We start from the raw sequence: 22,991 nt of genomic DNA on the forward strand, positions 1-22,991 counted from the left end.
AACGGTTAAGACAAAAAAAGACATGTAGTCCATATGCACGGGAATGGTGAATAGAGACCACGTTCCCGCCGGTACGTTTTTCGCTCATGTTGGGTAGGCTACTCCGGTAATTTCGCTGCGCCACAGGTGATATTACACCCAAACTCTGTATGCCATGGGCTCTCCAACCCTGTTCCTGCAGCTACCCAGTGCTTAATTTGGGAAGCCAAGTGAAATCTGTTCGGGAACAACGATCATAACATGTATTCACAACTAAACATATTTCATTAAGCTCCCGAGTGGTGCAGCGGTCTAAGGCACTGCATCTCAGTGCTAGCGTCGTCACTACATACCCTGGTTCGATTCCAGGCTGTATCACAACCGGACGTGATTTGGAGTCCCATAGGGTGGCGCACAATTGGCCCAGCGTCGTTAGGGTTTGGCCGCGGTAGGCCGTCATTGTAAATAACAATTTGTTCTTAAATGACTTGCCTAGTTTAAATTTAAAAAATAAACGCTGTTGACAGCCCCTCTCTCTGCGTGCTGAAGAAAGGAATGAAGGCGAGAGTAGAGGAGATGTGGTGAGATTCTGTAGCTAAAGGTAATGTGCCAGTCGTAATTGTGGGGGGGAAAAAGTCCTATTACTAGGCTATTCAAAATCTAAAACAAATTCACTATAATTGTAGGATAAATCTGAATGAGTTTAATTTAGGCTAGACCAACTATGTACCAAAGATATCTTAAATCAGTATTTAAAAAAATAAATCTGCAATGTGTAATATACGTTTGGCTATGTATTGTATAACGGCACAATCATTATTTTAATTCAGGATTTTTTTCGGGCTCAAATATAGGCCTATGCATAAGCTATAATATGCATATGGGTGTTTTGAATTATCACCTTAGAAAGCAGCTGTCCATTTCGTTGAGTTAGGCTTTGAAACAACATCCACAAGGACCATGTTTTAAACTCAGTTTCAACCTATTGTTGAACTTCTTTCGTCAAATTGATCAATCACAGTGAGTTTATAAAGCACATACTGTTTTGATGATAAGTGTTTGTGATTTTCGAATGCGTTTGGGTTGACGTCAGAGTGGATAGAGGGACAATGGAGTCCTGAATACCAGGCCATTAGGACCTGATGATCGTTAGCGAGTTGGGTACTACTAACACATTTTTTACTGCAGTCATGACTCATGGCAGTAATATGGTCAACAGCCCTAGTCATGAGTGCATTCAAGTGCGTGTGGCACTGAACATTTTCTTCACAATAGACAAACGTGGGCTCTTTCTGTTCAGAACAACCCAGGGTATGACGCCATGTCATCTTGTAACTGTATATCAAACATCGTGATCACAAACGTTGACACTGTATATGACATGAGTTTGATGATATGGAAATGTGAAGTCAAAGCAGTATTTATTATAATCCTCAATGTCTCATCTTTCAAAATCCATAGTCCTCCTAATTTACGGCATTTCCCTCACTCAGACAACAAAGCATTTGTAAAGGTTGCCCAATTTAGCAGGAGCGATGGGGGTCACTTGTTGTCGCGTGAGGTGCTCAAGTTTACAACGACTGTCAATCAAAACCCATAGAGCACTGTGAAGCGAAGAGACAGAACTCTGACATCATGTATAGCATGTTACTGTACTGCCACTGCGTTCCAATTTAGGTGTTTATCAGTGCCAAAATCTGCCGTTTTCAACCCATATACGGGTAAGAGTGTAAAGGTCTAAGGCTTGCCTTATTGTCTAGGGCAAGTGAAGTGAGCAGTTGTGCAAGTTGAGCCTGCTCTGAGATTGCCCCATTTGGGTAGGTGATCAAATAAAAAAGTGAAAACAACCGAACTGCAAAGAATTCTAGTAGCCTAAAACTGATATTTTTGGTTCCTCTCCATTGTTTCAGTGAAAGACAAACAATTTGTGGCATTTTATGGCAGTCGGGCAAGTTAAGCCTGCTCTGAGTTTTGTTTACTGAAAATACAAAGAATACGGGTTCTATCTAGCATGTGTACTCTGATGTTCAACACCAATGCTGAAGATGATTAGCAGGAGGTACAGTGCCTTCGGAAAGTATTCAGACCCCTTGACTTTTTCAACATTTTGTTACGGTACAGCCTTATTCTAAAATTGATTAAATTGTCGGCGTCCCCCCCAATCAATCTGCACACAATACCCCATAATAACAAAGAAAAACGGGTTTTTAGAAATGTTTCCTAATTTATAAAAAATAAACTGAAATATCACATTTACATAAGTATCCCTTTACTCAGTACTTTGTTGAAGCACCTTTGCCAGCGATTACAGCATCAACTTCTTGGGTATGATGCTACAAGCTTGAGACACCTGTATTTGAGGAGTTTGTCCCATTCTTCTCTGCAGATCCTCTCAAGCTCTGTCAGGTTGTATGGGGAGTGTTGCTGTACAGCTATTTTCCGGTCTCTCCAGAGTTGTTAGATCGGGTTCATGTCCGGGCTCTGGCTGGGCCACTAAAGGACATTGAGACTTGTCCCGAAAGCACTCCTGCGTTGTCTTGGCTGTGTGCTTAGGGTCGTTGTCCTTTTGAAAGGTGAACCTTTGCCCCAGTCTGAGGTCCTGAGTGCTCTGGAGCAGGTTTTCATCAAGGAGCTCACTGTATTTTGCTCCGTTCATCTTTGCCTCGATCTTGACTAGTCTCCCAGTCCCTGCCGCTGAAAAACATCCCCACAACATGATGCTGCCACCGTCATGCTTCACCGTAGGGATGGTGCCAGGTTTCCTCCAGATGTGACGCTTGGCATTCAGGCCAAATAATTCAATCTTGGTTTCATCAGACCTGAGAGTCTTTAGGTGCATTTTGGCAAACTCCAAGCAGGCTGTCATGTGCCTTTTCCTGAGGAGTGGCTTCTGTCTGGCCACTACCATAAAGGCCTGATTGGTGGAGTGCTGCAGAGATTGTTGTCCTTCTGGAAGGTTCTCCCATCTCCACAGAGTAACTCTGGAGCTCTGTCGGAGTGACCATCGGGTTCTTGGTCACCTCCCTGACCAAATCCTTCTCCCCCGATTGCTCAGTTTGGCCGGGCTCAAGGAAGAGTCTTGGTGTTTCCAAACTTCTTCCATTTCAGAATGATGGAGGCCACTGTGTTCTTGGGGACCTTCAATGCTGTGGACATGTTTTGTTACCCTTCCCCAGATCTCTGCCTCGACACAATCCTGTCTTGGAATTCCTTCAACCTCATAGTTTATGCTCTGACATGCACTGTCAACTGTGGAACTTTATATAGATAGGTGTGTGCCTTCCCAAATCATGTCCAATCATTTGAATTTACCACAGGTGGACTCCAATGAAGTTGTAGAAACATCTCAATGATAATCGATTGAAACAGGATGCACCGGAGTTCAATTTCGAGTCCCATAGCAAAGTGTTTGAATACTTATGTAAATAAGGTATTTCTATTTGTTATTTTTAATACATTTGCTAAAATGTCGCTTTGTCATTATGGGGTATTGTGTATAGATTGTTGAGGAATTTGTTTTATTTAATCCATTTTAGAATAAGGCTGTAACATAATGTGGAAAAAGTCAAGGGGTCTGAATACTTTCCGAAGGCACTGTACATGCATGCATTAGGGGTGTGAACATAAAAATGTTTAAACGAAATTGGGATTGTTAATGTTATTTAAAAAATCCCAAACCAAAAAAGTGTTTTTAATGTAAATCACAGTGCTGTTATAAACAAACTACGACAAACAGGTCCCCATCATTATCATCAAATACTTATGCTAAAATGCTATAGCGTAGTAGGAGATACAGGGTCATGACAAAGTATTTGCCCCTGTTCTGATTGAATTAGTTTTTGCATTTATTTTTTGTTACACTGAAAGTTATCAGATCTTCAACCAAAACCTAATATTAGATAAAGGGAACCTGAGTGAACAAATAACACAAAAATATCTTACATGAAATAAGTATCTAATAAGCAAAGTTGTGCAAAACCCAATGCCCCTGTATGAGAAAGTATTTTATTATTACAGTCAATAAATAACTTGTTGTGCCACCTTTTAACTGCAACCAAACACTTCCTGTAGTTGTTGATCAGTCTCTAACGTCACTGCGGAGGAATTTTGGCCCACTTTTCCATACACAACTGCTTTAACTCAGCAACATTTATGGGTTTTCAAGCATGACCTGCTCATTTTTGTCCCTGCCATAACATCTCAATCATGTTTAGGTCTGGACTTTGACTAGTCTCGGTTCCAACACTTATTACCGAGTTCCAAACTGCCTCTGGAAGCAACATCAGCACAAGAACGAGCAGCCGCACACAAGCCTAAGATCACCATGCGCAATGCCAAGCGACAGCTGGAGTGGTATAAAGCTTGCCGCCATTGGACTCTGGAGCAGTGGAAACATGTTCTCAGGACGAATCTGGGTTTGGCGACTGCACCAATGTATACTGCCAGCTGTAAAGTTTGGTGGAGTAGGAATAATGGTCTGGGGCTGTTTTTTCATGGTTCGGGTTAGGCCCCTTAGTTCCAGTGAAGGGAAATCTTAACGCTACAGCATACATTGACCTTCTAGACGATTCTGTGATTCCAACTTTGTGGCAACAGTTTGGGGAAATCCCTTTCCTGTTTCAGCATGTGTCACGTTAATCTGAAGACAGTTAATTAGATAAAAAAACTATATTTAATTGTTACCCGATTTTTAAATTAATCATGTAACAATTAACTCATTAGGATCTGGGGCACCATGAGAGCGGTTCTTTAAAGAGTTACCATCTCCAAAATTAAACTCTAGAAGGTCTTTACCTACCACATCTATAAACATTCAACTTATTAACCATAACCTCGTATCATATCACCATTCTGAACAGTCGTAACCTCCATGCATCTGCGAAAACCGAGCCTTACTTCAGTACTACACATTGGTTTAATTATTTATTTACCAACTAATTAAATGGGAACACAGGACTAACACACACACTGTACCGGTTATTGACTGGAGACGTAATACGCTGAAAACAGGTCCCTAGCGGAATGACAACACGGATACTTGTTAAACAAGAGATCGAGAGTGCGACAGAGACACTTAACATTGCCACATTCAGAAACTACTCTCACCTACAATAACCATATATTTTGCACACGAACCGCCGCCCACTTTAAGCAAGAAATCATGAATGTATTGACGTGAAATGCCTGGGTTCGCCTGGGATCTCTCGGTAAACGGGCCAGCCTTTGAAAGGGGGTTGGGCCTTTTTGCGACACGCTTGTAAGGCCCTGATTGTCCGAAATGGTTCAAACAACTCGTCTCCATTTGTCCTTCTTCGTAGTTGTCTGTTATCCGGTGACTTGTCATGTAGTCCTGAACAGTTCTGATTTTCCCTCCATTCGCCCTGGTTCGAATAGCCAGCCGTATCGAAGGTTCCCCAATAGGGTGATGAGAGTAGCGTAATACGATGGTTTGAGCAGAGCAACCGGATGGTCCTACTTAAATTCACTTTTGAAGATACCTTATCGGCTTCACTGCCTTCGTCAGAACTTTTGGGATTTAAAAAAAATGTGGCTAATTTAAAAACTCACAAAAGCTCTGACGATATGTAAAGCTCATCTGCCAATACGTAAAGCTTATTAAGGAGCAGTGATACTATCAAGAGCGGTGTGCGGGTTTCTCCTTTTTTCTCATTTTATTCAACTGTTACCATGCACCTGCAAAAAAGATAGCTCAGATGTGCGAGTGCCTTTTTGAATTTATAACAGTATAGCTAAAACCACTATTGGCTAAACAGGATAAATAAATGATTATATAGAAACACTTGTTCATTGACTTAGTGAAACGATTCACATACGCAATAACCTCCTATGGGGTTAATGACCACAATTCATTGAATTTCTAATTAATAATAAGTGTGGATTTATTGGACCTTTGGGAGAGCACAGCGCATGGAAGAAAACATAGCCGCAGGAAGGGTGCAGGAGGTTCTTCAGATAAATTTTAATAAATGTACCATGTTATATGATTAAATGACTCATATCTGTACAGAAATTAATTCATTCATTGAAATTACTACACCAGAGAGCATAATTGACCCAGAGAGGATCAATTGCTTATTTAAAAAATTGCTGTGCATTGTGTTGTATCACATCACGAGCGCGTAGGCCTACAGTCAGGCAGCACGCGCGACAAATATCAAACAGCTGATTAGTTGTGGCTGTCAATGAACAGCAGGCCACAGCTAAAAGGCCTTTCACAATATTTTAAAATACAATTGCAAAATACAATTTCTGTAATTTCCTCATTGTTCAATCTGTGTCTCCACTCTTTTCATTGGACTATGCTATTGGTTGCATTTAAGACCAGGGTCATTTGTTTCATTGCTCTCAGTATGTCAGTATACCGATTGCCTACTGTAATTATGACTGAGGAAGATAGTACTTCATTGCCCCCTAGCATTCATACGCAATAGGACTATATTCTGCATTGTGAATTCACATGGAATGTTAGGAATATTTCTTATCGTTTTAACGGAAAACCGATTTTAAAGAATGGCAGTTTTTAAATGCTAGGAAAAATTGTCCATTTGTCTCATCCCTAACATGCATACTGAGCATGCCCCCATCCATATCGACGGGGCTGTAGTAGAGCGGGTAGAGAGCATCAATGTCCTCGGTGTCAACATTACTAAGGAATAAGCATGGGCCACACGCACCAACACAGTCGTGAAGAAAGGCACGACAACGCCTCTTCCCCCTCAGGAGTCTGAAAAGATTTGGCATGGGCCCTCAGATCCTTAAAGTTCGACAGCTGCACCATTGAGAGCAACTGGACTGGCTTCATCACGGCAACTGCACTACAGAGGGTAGTGTGTACAGCCCAGTACTACATTGGGGCCAAACTCCCTGCCATCCAAGACCACTATACCAGGCGGTGTCAGGAAGTCCCTAAACACTGCACGGCAAGCAATACCGATGCACCAAGTCTGGATCGAACAGAACCCCCAAGCCATAAGACTGCTACATATTTAACCAAATAACTGCTGCTACTGTTTATTATCTATGCTGTTGTCTAGTTACTAACCCTACCTATATGTACATATCTACCTCAATTACCTTGTACCCCTGCACATCGACTCTGCACTAGTACCCTGTGTATATAGCAAAGTTATATATGTTTATTCCTTGTTATTATTTTTCTATTGTTTTTCTCTGCGTTGTAGGCATTTCACTCAACAGTAGGCATTTCACTGTTGTTTATGAAGTGTTTACGAAGCGTGACAAATACAATTTGATACATTCATTTGTATCAATCTTTGCTGTAATTGCTCTGTCTTCATTTGTGTTAGTGGATGCTAATTCGCTCGCTTGCTTCATTTCATTTCAAGGGCTCTTCAGCTTTGCTTGTTGCTAGGATAGAATACATCAGATTAGGATTGTGGTCCATTGTAGCTCAGTTAGTAGAACATGCCGCTTGTAACGCCAGGGTAGTGGGTTCGATTCCTGGGACGACCCATACGTAAAATGTATGCACGCATGACTGCAAGTCGCTTTGGATAAAAGCGTCTGCTAAATTGCATATATAGGTTTTTGGTCCATATTTTTCAAAAACTGCTGTAATCTACAGCACTCTTCATTCAGTAAAAGAGGTTAAACCACCAGAGATGGAAAAAGAAGTCTCCACATTTTTCTCAGACGGCTACAGACTATCACTACATTCATGAACTGATGTTGAATGTGCTTTAGTTGTGTGTCAGATTTGACTTAGCTACCTTAGACCACTCGTGCTCGTACCGCATGGCCATAGACCAGGACGAAATTGCCATACATAGAAATAGACACATTTGGCCTTTCAGTGTGATAATGGTTGATTTCTGTGCTCCTTACCACTGGAAGCTTCCACTGGAGCCTATTGATACAGCTGAAGAGGTATCTCGTCCGTGGCCGTCTAGCCTAATGCTCCCTAGTCTCGCTCCCTAGAGCTATAAAGCATAGAACTGGGACGGGTAAACTGGGTAGTACGGTATGAGTGTTTTCCGTGGGAGTTTACTACGGTTGCCTAGCGTAGCTGGTCATGCCATGCTTTGGAAATAGTGCTATGCCATTTACCATAGGAGCTTGGTTTCCTACTACTTTACTTCCATTGTAGCGCCGTTTGGTGGCAGTTTCGGACACGCCTGGATTCAATTGCTAATCAAATGTCTTTTCTTTTTTTTATAGGCCGCAGAAGTCACAGACAAGCAGGTAACCTCTTATTTTCAAAACGGGGCTGCCTCTGTCCTTCTTCTTTTTCTAAGAATAACCCTGCATGTTTACAAGTGTGTGTGTGCACTTATAAACATGAATGGGGGAAACTTATTCAGTCATCCTTTCTTCTACTCTCCTCCCCCTCCTCCTCTCCTCAGTCTGACAGTCCAGCCAGAATACCCCGGCCTTCATCTGCTAAGGGGCAGAGGCGCATGCCCAAAGCAGGAGTCCCACAAGGTAAAAACCCCTCTCTCCGACCCCTCTGCTCCTCTCAAATATCCCAGCCTTCTAGCCTTTCACTAAAGTCATACTTCTGTTTACACAATAATATGAGTAGAGAAACAAAAACAAAAATCTAATACTTTTTTTGTCGCCTCTTTTCCAGAAGAGTCTGATGGTGAAGGAGGTGAGTATTTCTCTCACTGCACCTATACCTTCTCTCAGTAGATGGCGCTGGTGTGTCTTTTTCATTTAGTCATCCAGGGTGGACATTTTTATGTGTCTCTGTTCTGTAAGCCCTATCCATCAGCAGTTCTTGCTATCAAGTCCATTGATTGTGAGGTGGTGTGTTCTCATGTCAGCATCATGTTGTGTTGTTGTAGATGGAGACACTCCGTTGGCAGAGAGGCCGGTCCCCCTGGAGAACGGCGATGCCACAGACGCAGTGCCAGCCCACATGGCCCACAGGTCTGTGTGGTGTTTGACAGTTTATTTAAGCCAGTTAGCAGGGTTTGAGGGCCATGGCCTAACATTTTTTATTTTTGGTCAACCAGCCACTGTTTCAGGTTGATTTTTAAAAATTCTACTAGCCACTCAGATTTTTTTTTTTTACCAGCAAAACTCTTTTTGGGTCCATAATTACATTAAAAAAAATATTTAAAAACAGATGACCAACCATGCTTTGTAATGTTTCTAAAACAAGAAATGTATTAGTAAGGAAGTAATTTCATTTTAACCAAAATATCAGATGAGAAAATGTTCAGTTACTCCTTTAAGGGTGGTAGGTTACCGTGGTAAGGGGGCCACTCAAGTTGTCTGTGTGTGAGATTTTGGAACTGACTAGTAGTAGATGCGTCTCTTTATCATTTGAAGCAGCGGACTCAAACAAACATGGAAAAACAACCGAGCTTATGAACAAAACATTTTAAATAGTCAAAAAATATGAGGACAGTCTTACTTTTGTAGACTTTCGAGTAAATTAGACCAACTGTTAAGCCTGTGTGCAGCGCCTCCAAAAATATATCTATCTGCACTTAACTCCCTGCGCACAGCTCCCCAGCCATCGGTGTTGCAGTTATGAAACAAAACGGCAGAAATACTATGAAAACAGCTACTGCAGCATTTCTCTGCTATAAATCACAACTTGCACATGTGCCCTTACTTGGCTTTTGACATGTGATGCTCGCAATGTAGAGTCCTGCAAATTGACCACCCACCTAAGTGTCTGGTGAAATAGACATTCGTACCCGCCAATAGCTCAAATCTACCCACATTTGTCAAGTGTTAATTGTATGCCCTGTTGAGGGCACTGCTCAATTTGCACAGTCAGCAACAATTGAAATGGTCTCCCATAAACTCACTGCTTAAAACTAAAGTTTTGGCCAATTTCTTCTCGGTGGGATAGAAAGAGTTTTGAAACATGCGAACCCTCCACTTTCTCCTTTTTGATCAACCGCCGCACTCAACGGGCGCATTTAACACTGGCTGTGTCCCAAATGGCACCCTATTCCCTACAGTGCCCAGGTAGTGCAAAAGTAGTGCACTAAATCTAGTGAATAGGGTCTCATTTGGGACGCAGCCCTGTGTATTCTCAACCCCCTCATTACATTTGATTAGCCACTTTCTCTCTCTTTTACACCACAACAAATTGCTCTGCTAGTCCCCACTCTCAATTATATTCTTCTCAGCGTAACATCAAACACATGCTATCCCATGGTAGAGTGAGTGGCTGACTGAATGGTTAGTGTTGCAATTGAGGTCCCAATAGAGTAGGGTTTCTCAACTCTCGTTCTGGGGACCACTCTATTTTCATGTTCTCACTACAACCAGTACTCCAATTAGACTGAATGAACTGGCTAGTATGTGAATAGTTGTTCTAACTAAATGCAGTAACTTTTCATACTGTCCTGATCCTGTCTATCTGGCTTAGAATATCTGTGATTCTTTGAAGATATGTGATTCCCAGAGTCTCTTGGTTAAATGGTTCTCCTGAACCAACCAATCTGATGGCTAATTCCTGGTGTTGAATTGATGCTCAATTAGAGTACAGTACAGCTTACACAGTGTGTCCCCATGATCCGCTTTGAGAAACCCTGCTATATATAGTAGCGGATATTGGTGAGAGAGAGTTGGGTTTACTGACTGTTAAAGGAATTTCCAGGTGAACAAAAAGGAGAGCAGTTGAGGATATATGGTCTATCATAAATCAAGTTGGTTTAATACAAGTTGCAACATGGAAAACACCCTCCAGCATAGAAAATGTCTAACTGGCCCTCTAATCACACAGTACCAAATGTTCTGTAAATACCACCCAGAGAGGCTTGTACAAAGTCACAACAAAAGACTGTGACTTTGCCAGCTGCTACAGAATCAAACAATGGTCATAAGGTCGTCAATATAATATCAGTGTACCTTCAGTCTGACGCCAATCACTATCGACAGAATGAGTTTAATAAATAACAGTCGAGAGTCAAGTGACCATCAACCCGTGACACAAATTTGTGTCACAAATAGAACACTTGCAATGTGTGTTACAGAAAGGGAAAACATATAAATATGCTAAGCATTGTGTTGTTTACTTTTAACTAAATGTTAACTTTATTCATCTTAAATATTCCCCATTACTCTGACTGTGGCTGATCATTCATTAGTGTGGCTTGACTTCTCATCTTCCCAACCAGCAACCGAAGGATACCTCGGCCCAACAGCGCACGGCCCGCCCCTCCTCGGTTCAAGAGGCAGGAGAGCTATGCTGACGTGACCCCAGCCGAAAGGTGACCTCCCCTCATACTTTTTTACTTCCTGTGTCACTATGAATGATACAGTTGTCAGCATAGCAGCACTGCATTCAGCTCACAACATTTTGGAACTTTTCAAAATGTATGATTTAGCAAAAACATGTAGATTTAGGAGTCACGTCAGCTCTATTTCATGACATTTCTATCTGCAAAGTTTCACAATGTTTAGCGACTGAACCCGGGCCCGAGAAAATTATATGTGCTTTGCTCCATTGCCCCCTCTAAGCCCTGTGTGTGTGTTGCAGGCTGACCAGTGCCAAGCCCCCGGCGGCTGTCATCATGGAGGGGAAGAAGCTCTCTGAGGATGAGGAGGAGGATGAAGATGAGCAGTTTGTGGTGGAGGAGGCTGCCCCTCCTCCCCCCGACATGCCCGACATGGAGATGGTGAGGGAGCACATACAGTTGAAGTCGGAAGTTTACATACACCTTAGCCAAATACATTTCAACTCAGTTTTTCATAATTCCTGACATTTAATCCTAGTAAAAATTCCCTGTTTTAGGTCAGTTAGGATCACCACTTTATTTTAAGAATGTGAAATGTCAGAAAAGTAGGAGAGAGAGAATGATTTATTTCAGCTTTTATTTCTTTCATCACATTCCCAGTGGGTCAGAAGTTTACATACACTCAATTAGTATTTGGTAGCATTGCCTTTAAATTGCTTAACTTGGGTCAAACGTTTCAGCCATTTGGAAGACCCATTTGCGACCAAGCTTGAACTTCCTGACTGTCTTGAGATGTTGCTTCAATATATCCACATAATTTTCCAGACTCATGATGCCATCTATTTTGTGAAGTGCACCAATCCCTCCTGCAGCAAAGCACCCCCACAACATGATGCTGCCACCCCCGTGCTTCACGGTTGAGATGGTGGTCTTCGGCTTGCAAGCTTCCCCCTTTTTCCTCCAAACATAACGATGGTCATTATGACCAAACAGTTCTATTTTTGTTTCATCAGACCAGAGGACATTACTCCAAAAAGTACGATCTTTGTCCCCATGTGCAGTTGCAAACCGTAGTCTGGCTTTTTTATGGCTGTTTTGGAGCAGTGGCTTCTTCCTTGCCGAGTGGCCTTTCAGGTTATGTTGATATAGGACTCGTTTTACTGTGGATATAGATACTTTTGTACTTGTTTCCTCCAGCATCTTCACAAGGTCCTTTGTTGTTCTGGGATTGATTTGCACTTTTCGCACCAAAGTACGTTCATCTCTAGGAGACAGAACGTGTTTCCTTCCTGAGCGGTATGACGGCTGCGTGGTGTTTATACTTGCGTACTATTGTTTGTACAGATGAAGGTGCTACCTTCAGGTGTCTGGAAATTGCTCCCAAGGATGAACCAGACTCGTGGAGGTCTACATTTCTTTTTTCTGAGGTCTTGGCTGATTTCTTTTGATTTTCCCATGATGTATAGCAAAGAGGCACTGAGTTTGAAGGTAGTCCTTGAAATACATCCACAGGTACACCTCCAATTCACTCAAATTATGTCAATTATGTCAATTAGCTTATCAGAAGCTTCTAAAGCCATGACATCATTTTCTGGAATTTTCCAAGCTGTTTAAAGGCACAGACAACTTAGTGTATGTAAACTTCTGACCCACTGGAATGGTGATACAGTGAAATAATCTGTCTATAAACAAATGTTGGAAAAATGACATGCACAAAGTAGATGTCCTAACCGACAAGAAATTTGTGGAGTGGTTGAAATACGAGTTTTAATGACTCCAACTTAAGTGTATGTAAACTTCCGTCTTCAACTATGCATATCTCTCTTCTTTTACGTTATGAAAAATAGATATGAGAATGCCATACCTCTATTACTTTTGCACATCCAGGCCCAAGCTCTCATGGTTTAATGTTGGAAGTTGAACATATATAAACATATTTCAGGCCCTAAAATGGAAAACTATTATAAGTTGCAACCAAGAGAAGAGGGCATCAGCATTGTTCATTCTAAATATTTTTAATTGCTACGCCACTTTTTTGTTCTTCCACAGGACCCTTCAGTGGGACTTCAAGGCGATGAGAAGCATGGTAAGCAATCTTACAAGCCAAACAATCACTTCATTTGATCTTGTAGGTGCTAAGAATTCTAGTACGTATTTCTACAATTTGGTTTATATCAATGGCACTGTAAATTACCAACACTTTTAAAACTCCTGCACCTTGTTTATCCACAGGTGGGCTGGTGAAAAAAATCCTTGAAACCAAGAAAGACTTTGAAACATCATCATCATCTCCAAAGTCCAAAGACCAGGTAAGATGTAGTGATCTTGATCTCCACTAGAGGGCAATGCAATGACGCCATAACGACTGACAACTCTCATTCCTCTCCCTGTGACTCAGTTCTAGATGTTTCCGTATCTCTCAATCAGCGTACAAACTGTTATTTCTGGAAATTCAGTACCTTAGGGATGTGGGGTTGCAAAACCGAAAGCGTACAGTCTATTAGCTAAAGAAAGCATATCGCAAATGGAGTGAAGTGTAATTGCAAAAAACCTATTGAAAATCTTGATCACTTCAGTGGAGCTAGAGAAACAACAACATAAAGTGGGTTGATTGCATCAGCGAGATGTCTCAACCCTTTGTGTACTAATTTAATGCGCTCGTTTCACATTTTGTGTTTTGTAAGTGTTATTGGCTGAGAAAGTGTTGCGAAAAGCTATCTAAATTAGGCTTATCTAGTGCCATGTCACAACAACCAGTTTGAGAGAAAGTATATAGATATATTTGTATATTGTTCCCATACTGACCGAATTGTATAATTTATAATGGAAAATGGATTTGAATGAGCTGCATCGATTTTAAAGGCCCAGTGCAGTAAAAATGTTTACTTGAAGTGAGTACAGGCTTAACTGAATGAACAACTGAGACTAAAATGCAAATTTGAAAGTTTAGTAAATAGTTTGAGAGATGGCCTTGTCTCCAATAGACGGCCCCCATAGCCAGATGCCAGGATGGCAGGTAGCCCTATGCTGGGCAGCTGGCATCAACTCACCAGCTGGGAGAAAGAGGTTCTGATGACAGCCTTCAGCTGAGGGAGGTGGAGGGTCGGCGATGATACTTTGCTGTAAGACGCAAGTGAGAGAAACGAGGGGTAAGCCATCATTTAAATACATCACAAGATGTATGCCCATTAGTGAAAAGAGAGCAAGGTGATTGTGCCCATATTAGTGGCGGTCGGTGCCGTTTAAGATGAGGGCGGATGACTACATGATACTCAAATTTTCCCTATACCCATCATAAGGTTGCTACAACCTAGCCTATGAATGAAAGTTTACAACATAGGTACACAGGTCGCGAGAAAAAATTGAATAATCAATGATGACCGTGCCATTCAATACCGCCTTGCACACTCTTGCCTGCATCTAGCTGATCTAGGGTGTAATCATTAGTCCAACAGTTGCAAATGAGAATTTCTATTGGACAAATTCAGATATGTTTATCCCTTTTTGGTTTTGTTTGCTTCCGTTTTTAAGAAACGTTTTTCAACAGAATCTGCTCAGAATGAATACACCCCTGATCACACGCAAACACAGCTCACTTTCATAGCAGCCACATATATACAGCATAATCACATAATTCCTTCTCTCATCCACGCGCTTTCCTCCTCTCACCTTTTCACTTCGCTTGTGGACTTCAGTGTACAACAAATCAGCTGTCTGTGACCAGACAAAAAAAAAACTTTCCAAGCCAAACCTTCAGATCATAACCGTTAACTGCTATAAATAGCCTGCATCGTTGTCACCATATTAGCTAATGTCATAGTCAACATGGCTACTAGAATCATTTCGGTAATAGATTCATTCTCTGATCATTTGATTGGGTGGACAACATGTCAGTTCATGCTGCTCGAGCTCTGATAGGTTGGAGGACATCCTCCGAAAGTTGTCATAATTGCTGTGTATGTCTATGGAAGGGGGTGAGAACCAGGAGCCTCCTAGGTTTTGTATTGAAGTCAATGTACGCATTTCACTGTATACCTGTTGTATTCGGCGCATGTGACAAATAACATTTGATTTTACAGAGTGCTGTGAGGCTACTGTAGACCTTCATTGCGAAACAATGCGTTATTTGGTGACGTGAATATATTTTGTATAGTTATCTAAAAAGCATAACTTTTCTAGTGTTTCACTTTTTTAAATTAAATTCACTGATGGTCTTCCCCTTCCTCCTCTGCGGAGACTCCACTGGCCCATAGGTTATTTAACAAGCGTGGTGAAGTTGCATTATTCAGCTGTGCTCATTGGCGATAGGGCAATAGGTGACTGACATTCTGCACGTGGCTAATTGACAGTAAAGGAGGAGGAGTTACATGACGCTGTGCTGTTGATGAGAAGATTTGTACACATCACAGACATAAATTCCAGCTGTGATAAAGGATGCAATGTGAATTATTTTGTAGGCTGAGGATAAGCATTCAGACCAGCCTTAATGATTTGAACTTATGTTAAAGGAATGGTTTACTATTTCTGAAATCAATCTCTATTTTTGATGTAAATGGCATGTTATAGAAGGGTGCAGATACTACTTTTGTTTTTGAGAAACTTACCCCAGCTACGATAGGCTTCGTCATTGCTCGTTCACTGTGCACTGTGGAGGCAACCAACAAAAGCTCCAAAAACACCCAAATAAAGTGGGGTCTGAAATTGACACCCTTGATAAAGATGAACAAAAAGTATTTAAAATATACTGCGCTATATTGAATGCTAAATTTATTTTAGAAATTATCTTATTTTATACTAATACTATTGCTCAGAGAAAATCGAGCTCTTTGGTTACGCACACCTATGGTAGGTTTGGTGTTGAAATGAGAATGCATGAGCAGAAAAGAACCCCATACCTACTGTAAAATATGGTGGTGGATCTTTATGTTATGGAGCTATTTTGCTTCCACTGGTCCTAGGGACCTTGTTAAGGTCAACGGCATCATGAACTTTACCCAGTACCAGGATATTTTTGCCAAAAACCTCGTTGCCTCTGCCAGGAGGCTGAAACTTGGCCGCTAGTGGATCTTCCAGCAAGACAACCCCAAGCACACCTAAAAATTCACAAAGAAATGCTTAATTGGCCACAAAATCAACATTCTGCAAAGCCAATCTCTCTCTCCGGACCTGAAAACCATTGAAATCCTGTGGTTTGAATTGACGAGGGCAGATGAAGGATTTCAAGTATCTGGAAGGATTCTGAAAGGCGGATTGGTCTAAGATCCCTCCCAATGTGTTCTCCAATCCCATAAAACATTTTAGAAAAAGTCTGTCGTTATACTCGGAAGGTGAAAGGCATTGTAAACAGGGGTGTCCAATAATTTGAAAAATAAATATATTACTTGTTAAATGTCGTTCTCTGAGCAATTGTATTAGTATAAAAAAAAAATTTTTTTAATGGAGCATACAATATACATTGAGTGTACTAAACATTAGGCACACCTTCCTAATATTGAGTTGCACACACGTTTGCCCTCACAACAACCTCAATTCGTCGGGGCATAGACTACAAGCTGTCGAAAGCATTCCAGGGGTGCTGGCCCATGTTCACTTCAATGCTTCCCACAGTTTTGTCAATTTGGCTGGATGTCCTTAGGGTGGTGAACCATTCTTAATACACACGGTAAACTGTGCCTCACAAGTAATCAACAAGTTATCTATTACCAGTGTGATCAAAAACAGTAACACATTTAAAAATACGTGTATATATATATTATTTCAAAATGGTCTGAGAACAACATTGGCAGGGAATAGCCAGTCGTATAATGTATTGGGCCTTTCTACTGCACATACCTCATTGCTACAGAACTGTTTTTAATTGGTTAATGTTGCATAGGCTGTTTTTTTAAGTAATGTTAAAAAAAATCTGAGCGGTAGATCTCGACTTGCAATTTGGCTCAGAAAATTATCTTGAGTCAGAAAAGGTTGGTGACCATTGATTTTGAAGTGGATGTAACCAGTGACATAAATAAGGGATCATAGCTTTCACATGTATTCACCTGGTCAGTGTATGTCATGGAACGAGCAGGTGTTCCTATTGTTTTGTACATTCAGTGTAGCTCAGTATTTGAATGATTTAATACAGTAATTTTTGCTTTTTCAAGGGTGTTAATCATTTCCGATCCCACCATATGCCCTTTTAGAAACAGACACCCTCTCAGTACAGCGATGTAGGTCTTTAGATGTTGTACACATGAAATTGTGTCATTCCAAACTTTATCCGCAATGTTATGTTCCATTTTTGTTCGACTCTAGCGGTTTCTTCTACCAGCTGTGCTGCACAGGCTACACAGAGAAGCAGCACAACAGGGGAAAGTTGCTCGAGTTGCATAAAATTGAATATCACTTTGCGGATAAAGTTCGGAATGACACAATTTCATGTGTACAACATCTAAAGACCTACATCGCTATACTGAGAGGGTGTCCGTTTCTAAACGGACATATTTGGGTGTTTTTGGAGCTTTTGTTCATGTCTTTTGGTCGCCCCCACAGTGTACAGTGAGGAAGTCTTTTGCGGCTGGGGTAAGTTTCTCAAAAACAAGTGAAATCACAAAGTTTCTGCACCCTTCTATAACATGCCATTTACGTAATTTTTAGATTTCCTTCAGAAATAGAAAACCACTCCTTTAACTACATTGCATGCCCATTGTGGGGTAATTTAAGAGTCTTCCTTAGAAATAAATCCTCCTTTTGGGGGCACGCTGCATCCCACTACCTTGGCCTCCTGCCCTACCTCTCCCTGTGCTTCAACCATAAACTGTTGTCTCCACATTTCATAATTGATAGGCTTTTCATTACTTCGAACATGACTTCCAGTCTGACGTAACGCCCTTATTGTTGCCCCTCATCTGTTCCCCCGAGCGTGTTTATTGGCCAAAGAGAGCTCTCACAGTCAATATTTGGATAGTGAATCGGTGTGAAGGCCTCTTGTCCATGCTCCAGCGATGTGGGTTGTACGACTTGGCCTGTTTTGGGTGGTCCTTTCTGCCCAAGCGAGCTGCTTCCTCCGCTCTCTGCCCAGCTGACCACCCGACTCTGATGGATGCTGTGTTTTCGCCCGTCACTCATGCAGAAAGGCCCTGTCTACCCCCCTTTTCCCAACCCCAGCCCTCATCCATCCCTCTTCTCCAGCGAGGTCATCTGTCCCAGGCCAGCTGCTGATGAGCGAGAAACGGGAAGAACGAGCGCTCTCAACTCCATAGCGTGCGCCAGGCGCTGTCTGGCGTTCTGGCTCCGTCACAGGTTTAGCTCATAGAGACTCAACAGCAGACAGAGCAGATGGAGCCCCCCATTCCCAGCTGGTCTTCGGATGGACGGCTCCCCCACCCTACACCCACCCCAATACTTCAGATTGCACTGCAGCCCCCTTGTAGTTTTTATTTCAAAATAATCAGACTGAATTGACCTTTTTTGAGGTGGGGGGTTAGGTAGCGCATAGCGTGGCTCGTACGAGTAGACATACATTCTATTCGGACTGCCGTGCGCCCCAGCAACTCTTCCCACCCCTCCCCCCGGGGTTGTCCGGTGCAACCTGAGCACAGCCCACAGGGTTATTCTAATTGCAGCCTCGTCGGTTTTTGGGATTCCAGATCCCTTGTTATAGGGCATCTAATGGAGGGTTGTGTGTTGCTGTGGCGCACTGCAGTCCGAATGAAAGGTATGTCTACTCATACGGGCCAAACTTTGCGCCACCTAACCCCCCCCCCCCATCAACATTGCTGGCCTTGTCAGCTGTATAAAGGACTATAATGGTTTCCTTCCTGACATGATAGGGTTGAGGGTCAGTGTAATAGAGACGTTGCTCTCTTGTAATCACGGCAGAACATGGAGGGTTAAAAAATGTAAATATTGAGCTTCCCCCGTCCCCCGGTGTGACAGGTCTGAAATTACAGTGGGCTGTGATTCATTCTTAAACGCTGACGTTTATCAAACACCCTGATCAGGTATGGCGTTATTACTCTTTGGTTTAGGATTACCCTAACTTTTAGGGAAATAGGAACTTAATAACTTCATAACTTCTCTATATATGTTTTTTTCCCCCCTTCGTGAATCAGTTTTGCCATTGTTATTGCCAATGCTTTTTCAGAACATGGCTGAACTGCTGTAAATAAAAGGGCTTTTGGAGCAGATAAGGCGCTTGTATTTTGCCATATCCCGCCACACAAAGTGCACCATAGAAGAATTTGCTGTATATTTATGGGGACGACCTTCCCCATGACCTTGCAGAACACTTGTATATTATTGTAGGATACTTCTCGGAGGCCGTCTTTTTTTTATTTAGACAGACTCGGGCCCTCGTAGCAGCTGCGTTTTCATAAGATTGTTTTTGTACCCTCTCCCTTTTCTTACCCCATCAAATTAGCCCTGATGAAGGTTTGCAATGTATAAATAAACGTGGCACACAAATGGATGGCTGTTGAGTGAGAGTCACGGAGGAGAAATGCCAGAATACTCTACAGAATCGGCAGGAAAATAAATAGTCCTCTCCCCACCAGGCCTGTGTCTTTGTAAACATTCACCTTTTTTTTTGTGGAAACGTAAGGAAACGACCCAGCTGAATTCCATTAGCCATATTGCCCTTGTAAGTGCAGCATCTTGAGATTCCTGTGGAATGGGAAAAGGTTTCTGAGAAATACCCTCGGAGATTGGACTCCAATGCCGACCATGTCATTGCAGGTGTTATTTTTCTCAAGTCGCGTTGATCACGTCAAACGATTCCAACCACATAACCTTAACTTATCAGCTTCAACCTTTGTGACGTAGCCTCCATAATTTAATCAAGCCTTTTTTTCTCTGTCCGCAGTCTTTTCTAGGGGGAGGTGAGGTTCCCCTTTGTACTCCTGGGTCCAGGGCAGGGAGCTCAGTTGTGGCCCCTTAGGGGGCTACACACTGACCCTAGCATCCTGTAACCCCCCTTGCCCTTAACCTCACTCATCACCTCACTGACTCCTAGCTATTTTTATGATCTTGCTGGACATTTGGACGATGTCTTTTTTACCCGAAAAAGAGGAAACCCCTGAACAACACTAGACTTATCGTCATGGTATAATACCTAGCTTTTTGGCCCACCTCTGACACCCTCTGTAACGCTCGTCGTAATCCTCCTCGTCTGAGGAGGATAAGTTAGAAGGATCGGAGGACCAAAACGCAGCGTGGTATGTATCCATATTTATTAGAATACTTTTCTAGACGAACAAAACAATAAACAAAACGAAACCAACGACGCTAACAGTCCTGAACATGTGAACAAATGAAAAACAATGAACGCACGAACAGGAACAATCACCCACAAACACACTGTGAGAACAGCCTACCTAAATATGGTTCCCAATCAGAGACAACGTAAAACACCTGCCTCTGATTTGAGAACCATATCAGGCTAGTTAGACAACCCTAAACCAAACATAGAAACACATAACATAGAATGCCCACCCAGCTCACGTCCTGACCAACTAAACAAAGACTGAACAAAGGAAATACGGTCAGGAACGTGACACCCTCTCCGGGGACACATTTCAGGACCCTTGGAGGTGGTTGGGTCTCAAACAGTGGTGTTGTGCTTTTTTTTAGGTACCTGAGCGCAATTTTCTCAAGGAAAGTTGGTATCGGCATGTAGCCTATTGTATATTATCATTTTTGAAATATACAGTACCAGTCAAAAGTTTGGACACACCTACTCATTCAAGGGTTTTTCTTTATTTTTTACAATTTTCTACATTGTAGTATAATAGTGAAAACATCAAAACTATGAAATAACATATATGGAATCATATAGTAAGCAATTTTATTTTAAATAAATCAAAATATATTTTTAATTCTTCAAAGTAGCCACCCTTTGCCTTGATGACAGCTTTGCACACTCTTGGCATTCTCTCAACCAGATTCACCTGGAAAGCTTTTCCAACGTCTTGAAGGAGTTCCCAACTCATCACAAATCATCTCAATTGGGTTGAGGTCGGGTGATTGTGGAGGCTAGGTCATCTGATGCAGCACTCCATCACTCTCCTTCTTGGTCAAATAGCCCTTACACAGCCTGGAGATGTGTTTGGGTCATTGTCCTGTTGAAAACAAATGATAGTCCCACTAAGTGCAAACCAGATGAGATGGCGTATTGCTGCAGAATGCTGTGGTAGCCATGCTGGTTAAGTTAGCCTTGAATTCTAAATGAATCGCAGACAGTGTCACCAGCAAAGCACCATCACACCACCTCCGCCATGCTTCACAGTGTGAACTACACATGCGGAGATCATCGGTTCACTCTGCGTCTCACAAAGACACGGCGGGTGGAACCAAAAATCTCAAATTTGGACTCATCAGACCAAAGGATAGGTTTCCACCGGTTTGATGTCCATTGGTCATGTTTCTTGGCCAAAGCAAGTCTCTTCTTATTATTGGTGTCATTTTAGTAGTGGTTTCTTTGCAGCAATTTGACCATGAAGGCTTGATTCATGCAGTCTTCTCTGAACAGTTGATGTTGAGATATGTCTGGTACTTGAACTCTGAAGCATTTATTTGGCCTGTAATTTCTGAGGCTGGTAACTCTAATGAACTTATCCTCTGCAGCAGAGGTAACTCTGGGTCTTCCTTTCCTGTGGCGGTACTCACAAGAGCCAGTTTCATCATAGCGCTTGATGGTTTTTGTGACTGCACTTGAAGAAACTTTTAAAGATCTTGAAATTTTCCAGATTGACTGACCTTCATGTCTTAAAGTAAATGATGGACTGTTTCTCTTTGCTTATTTGAGCTGTTCTTGCCATAATATGGACTTGTTATTTTACCAAATAGGGCTATCTTCTGTATCTTCTGCCCCTACCTTCTCTCAACACAACTGATTGGCTCAAACACATCAAGGAAAGAAATTCCACAAAGTAACTTTTAAACAAGGCACGCCTATTAATGGAAATGCATTCCAGGTGACTACCTCATAAAGCTGGTTGAGAGAATGCCAAAAGTGTGGAAAGCTGTCATCAAGGCAAAGGGTGGCTACTTTGAAGAATCTCAAATATAAAATAGATTTAGATTTGCTTAACACTTTTTTGGTTACTACATGATTCCATGTGTTATATCACAGTTCTGATGTATTCGCTATTATTCTACAATGTAGAAAATAGTAAAAATAAAGAAAAACCCTGGAATGAGTAGGTGTCAAATTTTGTCTGTTCTTTTATATATAAAAGTGGGGATGAAGGAAATAAGACAAGGCAAGGAAATCCTTTTGTGACTACTGAGACCATGGTAGTACTCAGACAATCTGAGGAAACATACGTTTACCTGACCACTGTCACTGGAAATGTTAATTTGTCATATACCCGAAGTATGTCATGCCACTCGTTGTTACACCGTTGTTGTGTGCGGCTTATACATTTGTCGCCTGATAATTGAGGTTGATGAAGTGGCTTATTACATCATTATGAAAGCTGATACGCCACCCTGAAACGGTCCAGCGGTGGCTAAATTAATGTTTCTTTAATTAATGACGCCCAAGAGGTTGGTAGGTCTCTAACAGGATTCACGCATGCAACCCATTCTTCTTGTCAAAAGCCTTACTTTGAAGACTGTTATTCTCCCACCCCCTCTCACCAGCTCTTTATTACCACTTCATAAATCATGTGCTTTGCATGCATTTTCTCATTAAGCAAATTAGGCATGAGAGGGTTCGGATGAATTCCACATTGTAGCTTAGCAGCCTGCACTGCAGCCAGGCCAGCAGGTCTGTGAGAAGTTTTGATCTGAAACCCCGGCATGAGACAAGAGGCCCATCAAACCCAGTTTCCACAAGACGTAACA

The 22,991-nt window shown here is 41.9% G+C and overlaps 1 protein-coding gene across 1 annotated transcript in view; it reads left to right on the forward strand.

Moving 5' to 3' along the window:
- Positions 1-22,991, forward strand: part of traf3ip1 (TNF receptor-associated factor 3 interacting protein 1) — a 37,156-nt gene that overhangs the window by 10,090 nt on the left and 4,075 nt on the right. Inside the window, exons 7-14 of the mRNA XM_039015048.1 lie at positions 8,179-8,202; positions 8,364-8,442; positions 8,591-8,611; positions 8,808-8,892; positions 11,106-11,198; positions 11,468-11,606; positions 13,215-13,251; positions 13,398-13,474. Of these exons, the coding sequence (XP_038870976.1) occupies positions 8,179-8,202; positions 8,364-8,442; positions 8,591-8,611; positions 8,808-8,892; positions 11,106-11,198; positions 11,468-11,606; positions 13,215-13,251; positions 13,398-13,474 (555 nt within the window). The remainder of the gene's footprint in view (positions 1-8,178; positions 8,203-8,363; positions 8,443-8,590; positions 8,612-8,807; positions 8,893-11,105; positions 11,199-11,467; positions 11,607-13,214; positions 13,252-13,397; positions 13,475-22,991) is intronic.

This window comes from Salvelinus namaycush, chromosome 19, assembly GCF_016432855.1.
Source record: "Salvelinus namaycush isolate Seneca chromosome 19, SaNama_1.0, whole genome shotgun sequence".
NCBI lineage: Eukaryota > Metazoa > Chordata > Actinopteri > Salmoniformes > Salmonidae > Salvelinus > Salvelinus namaycush.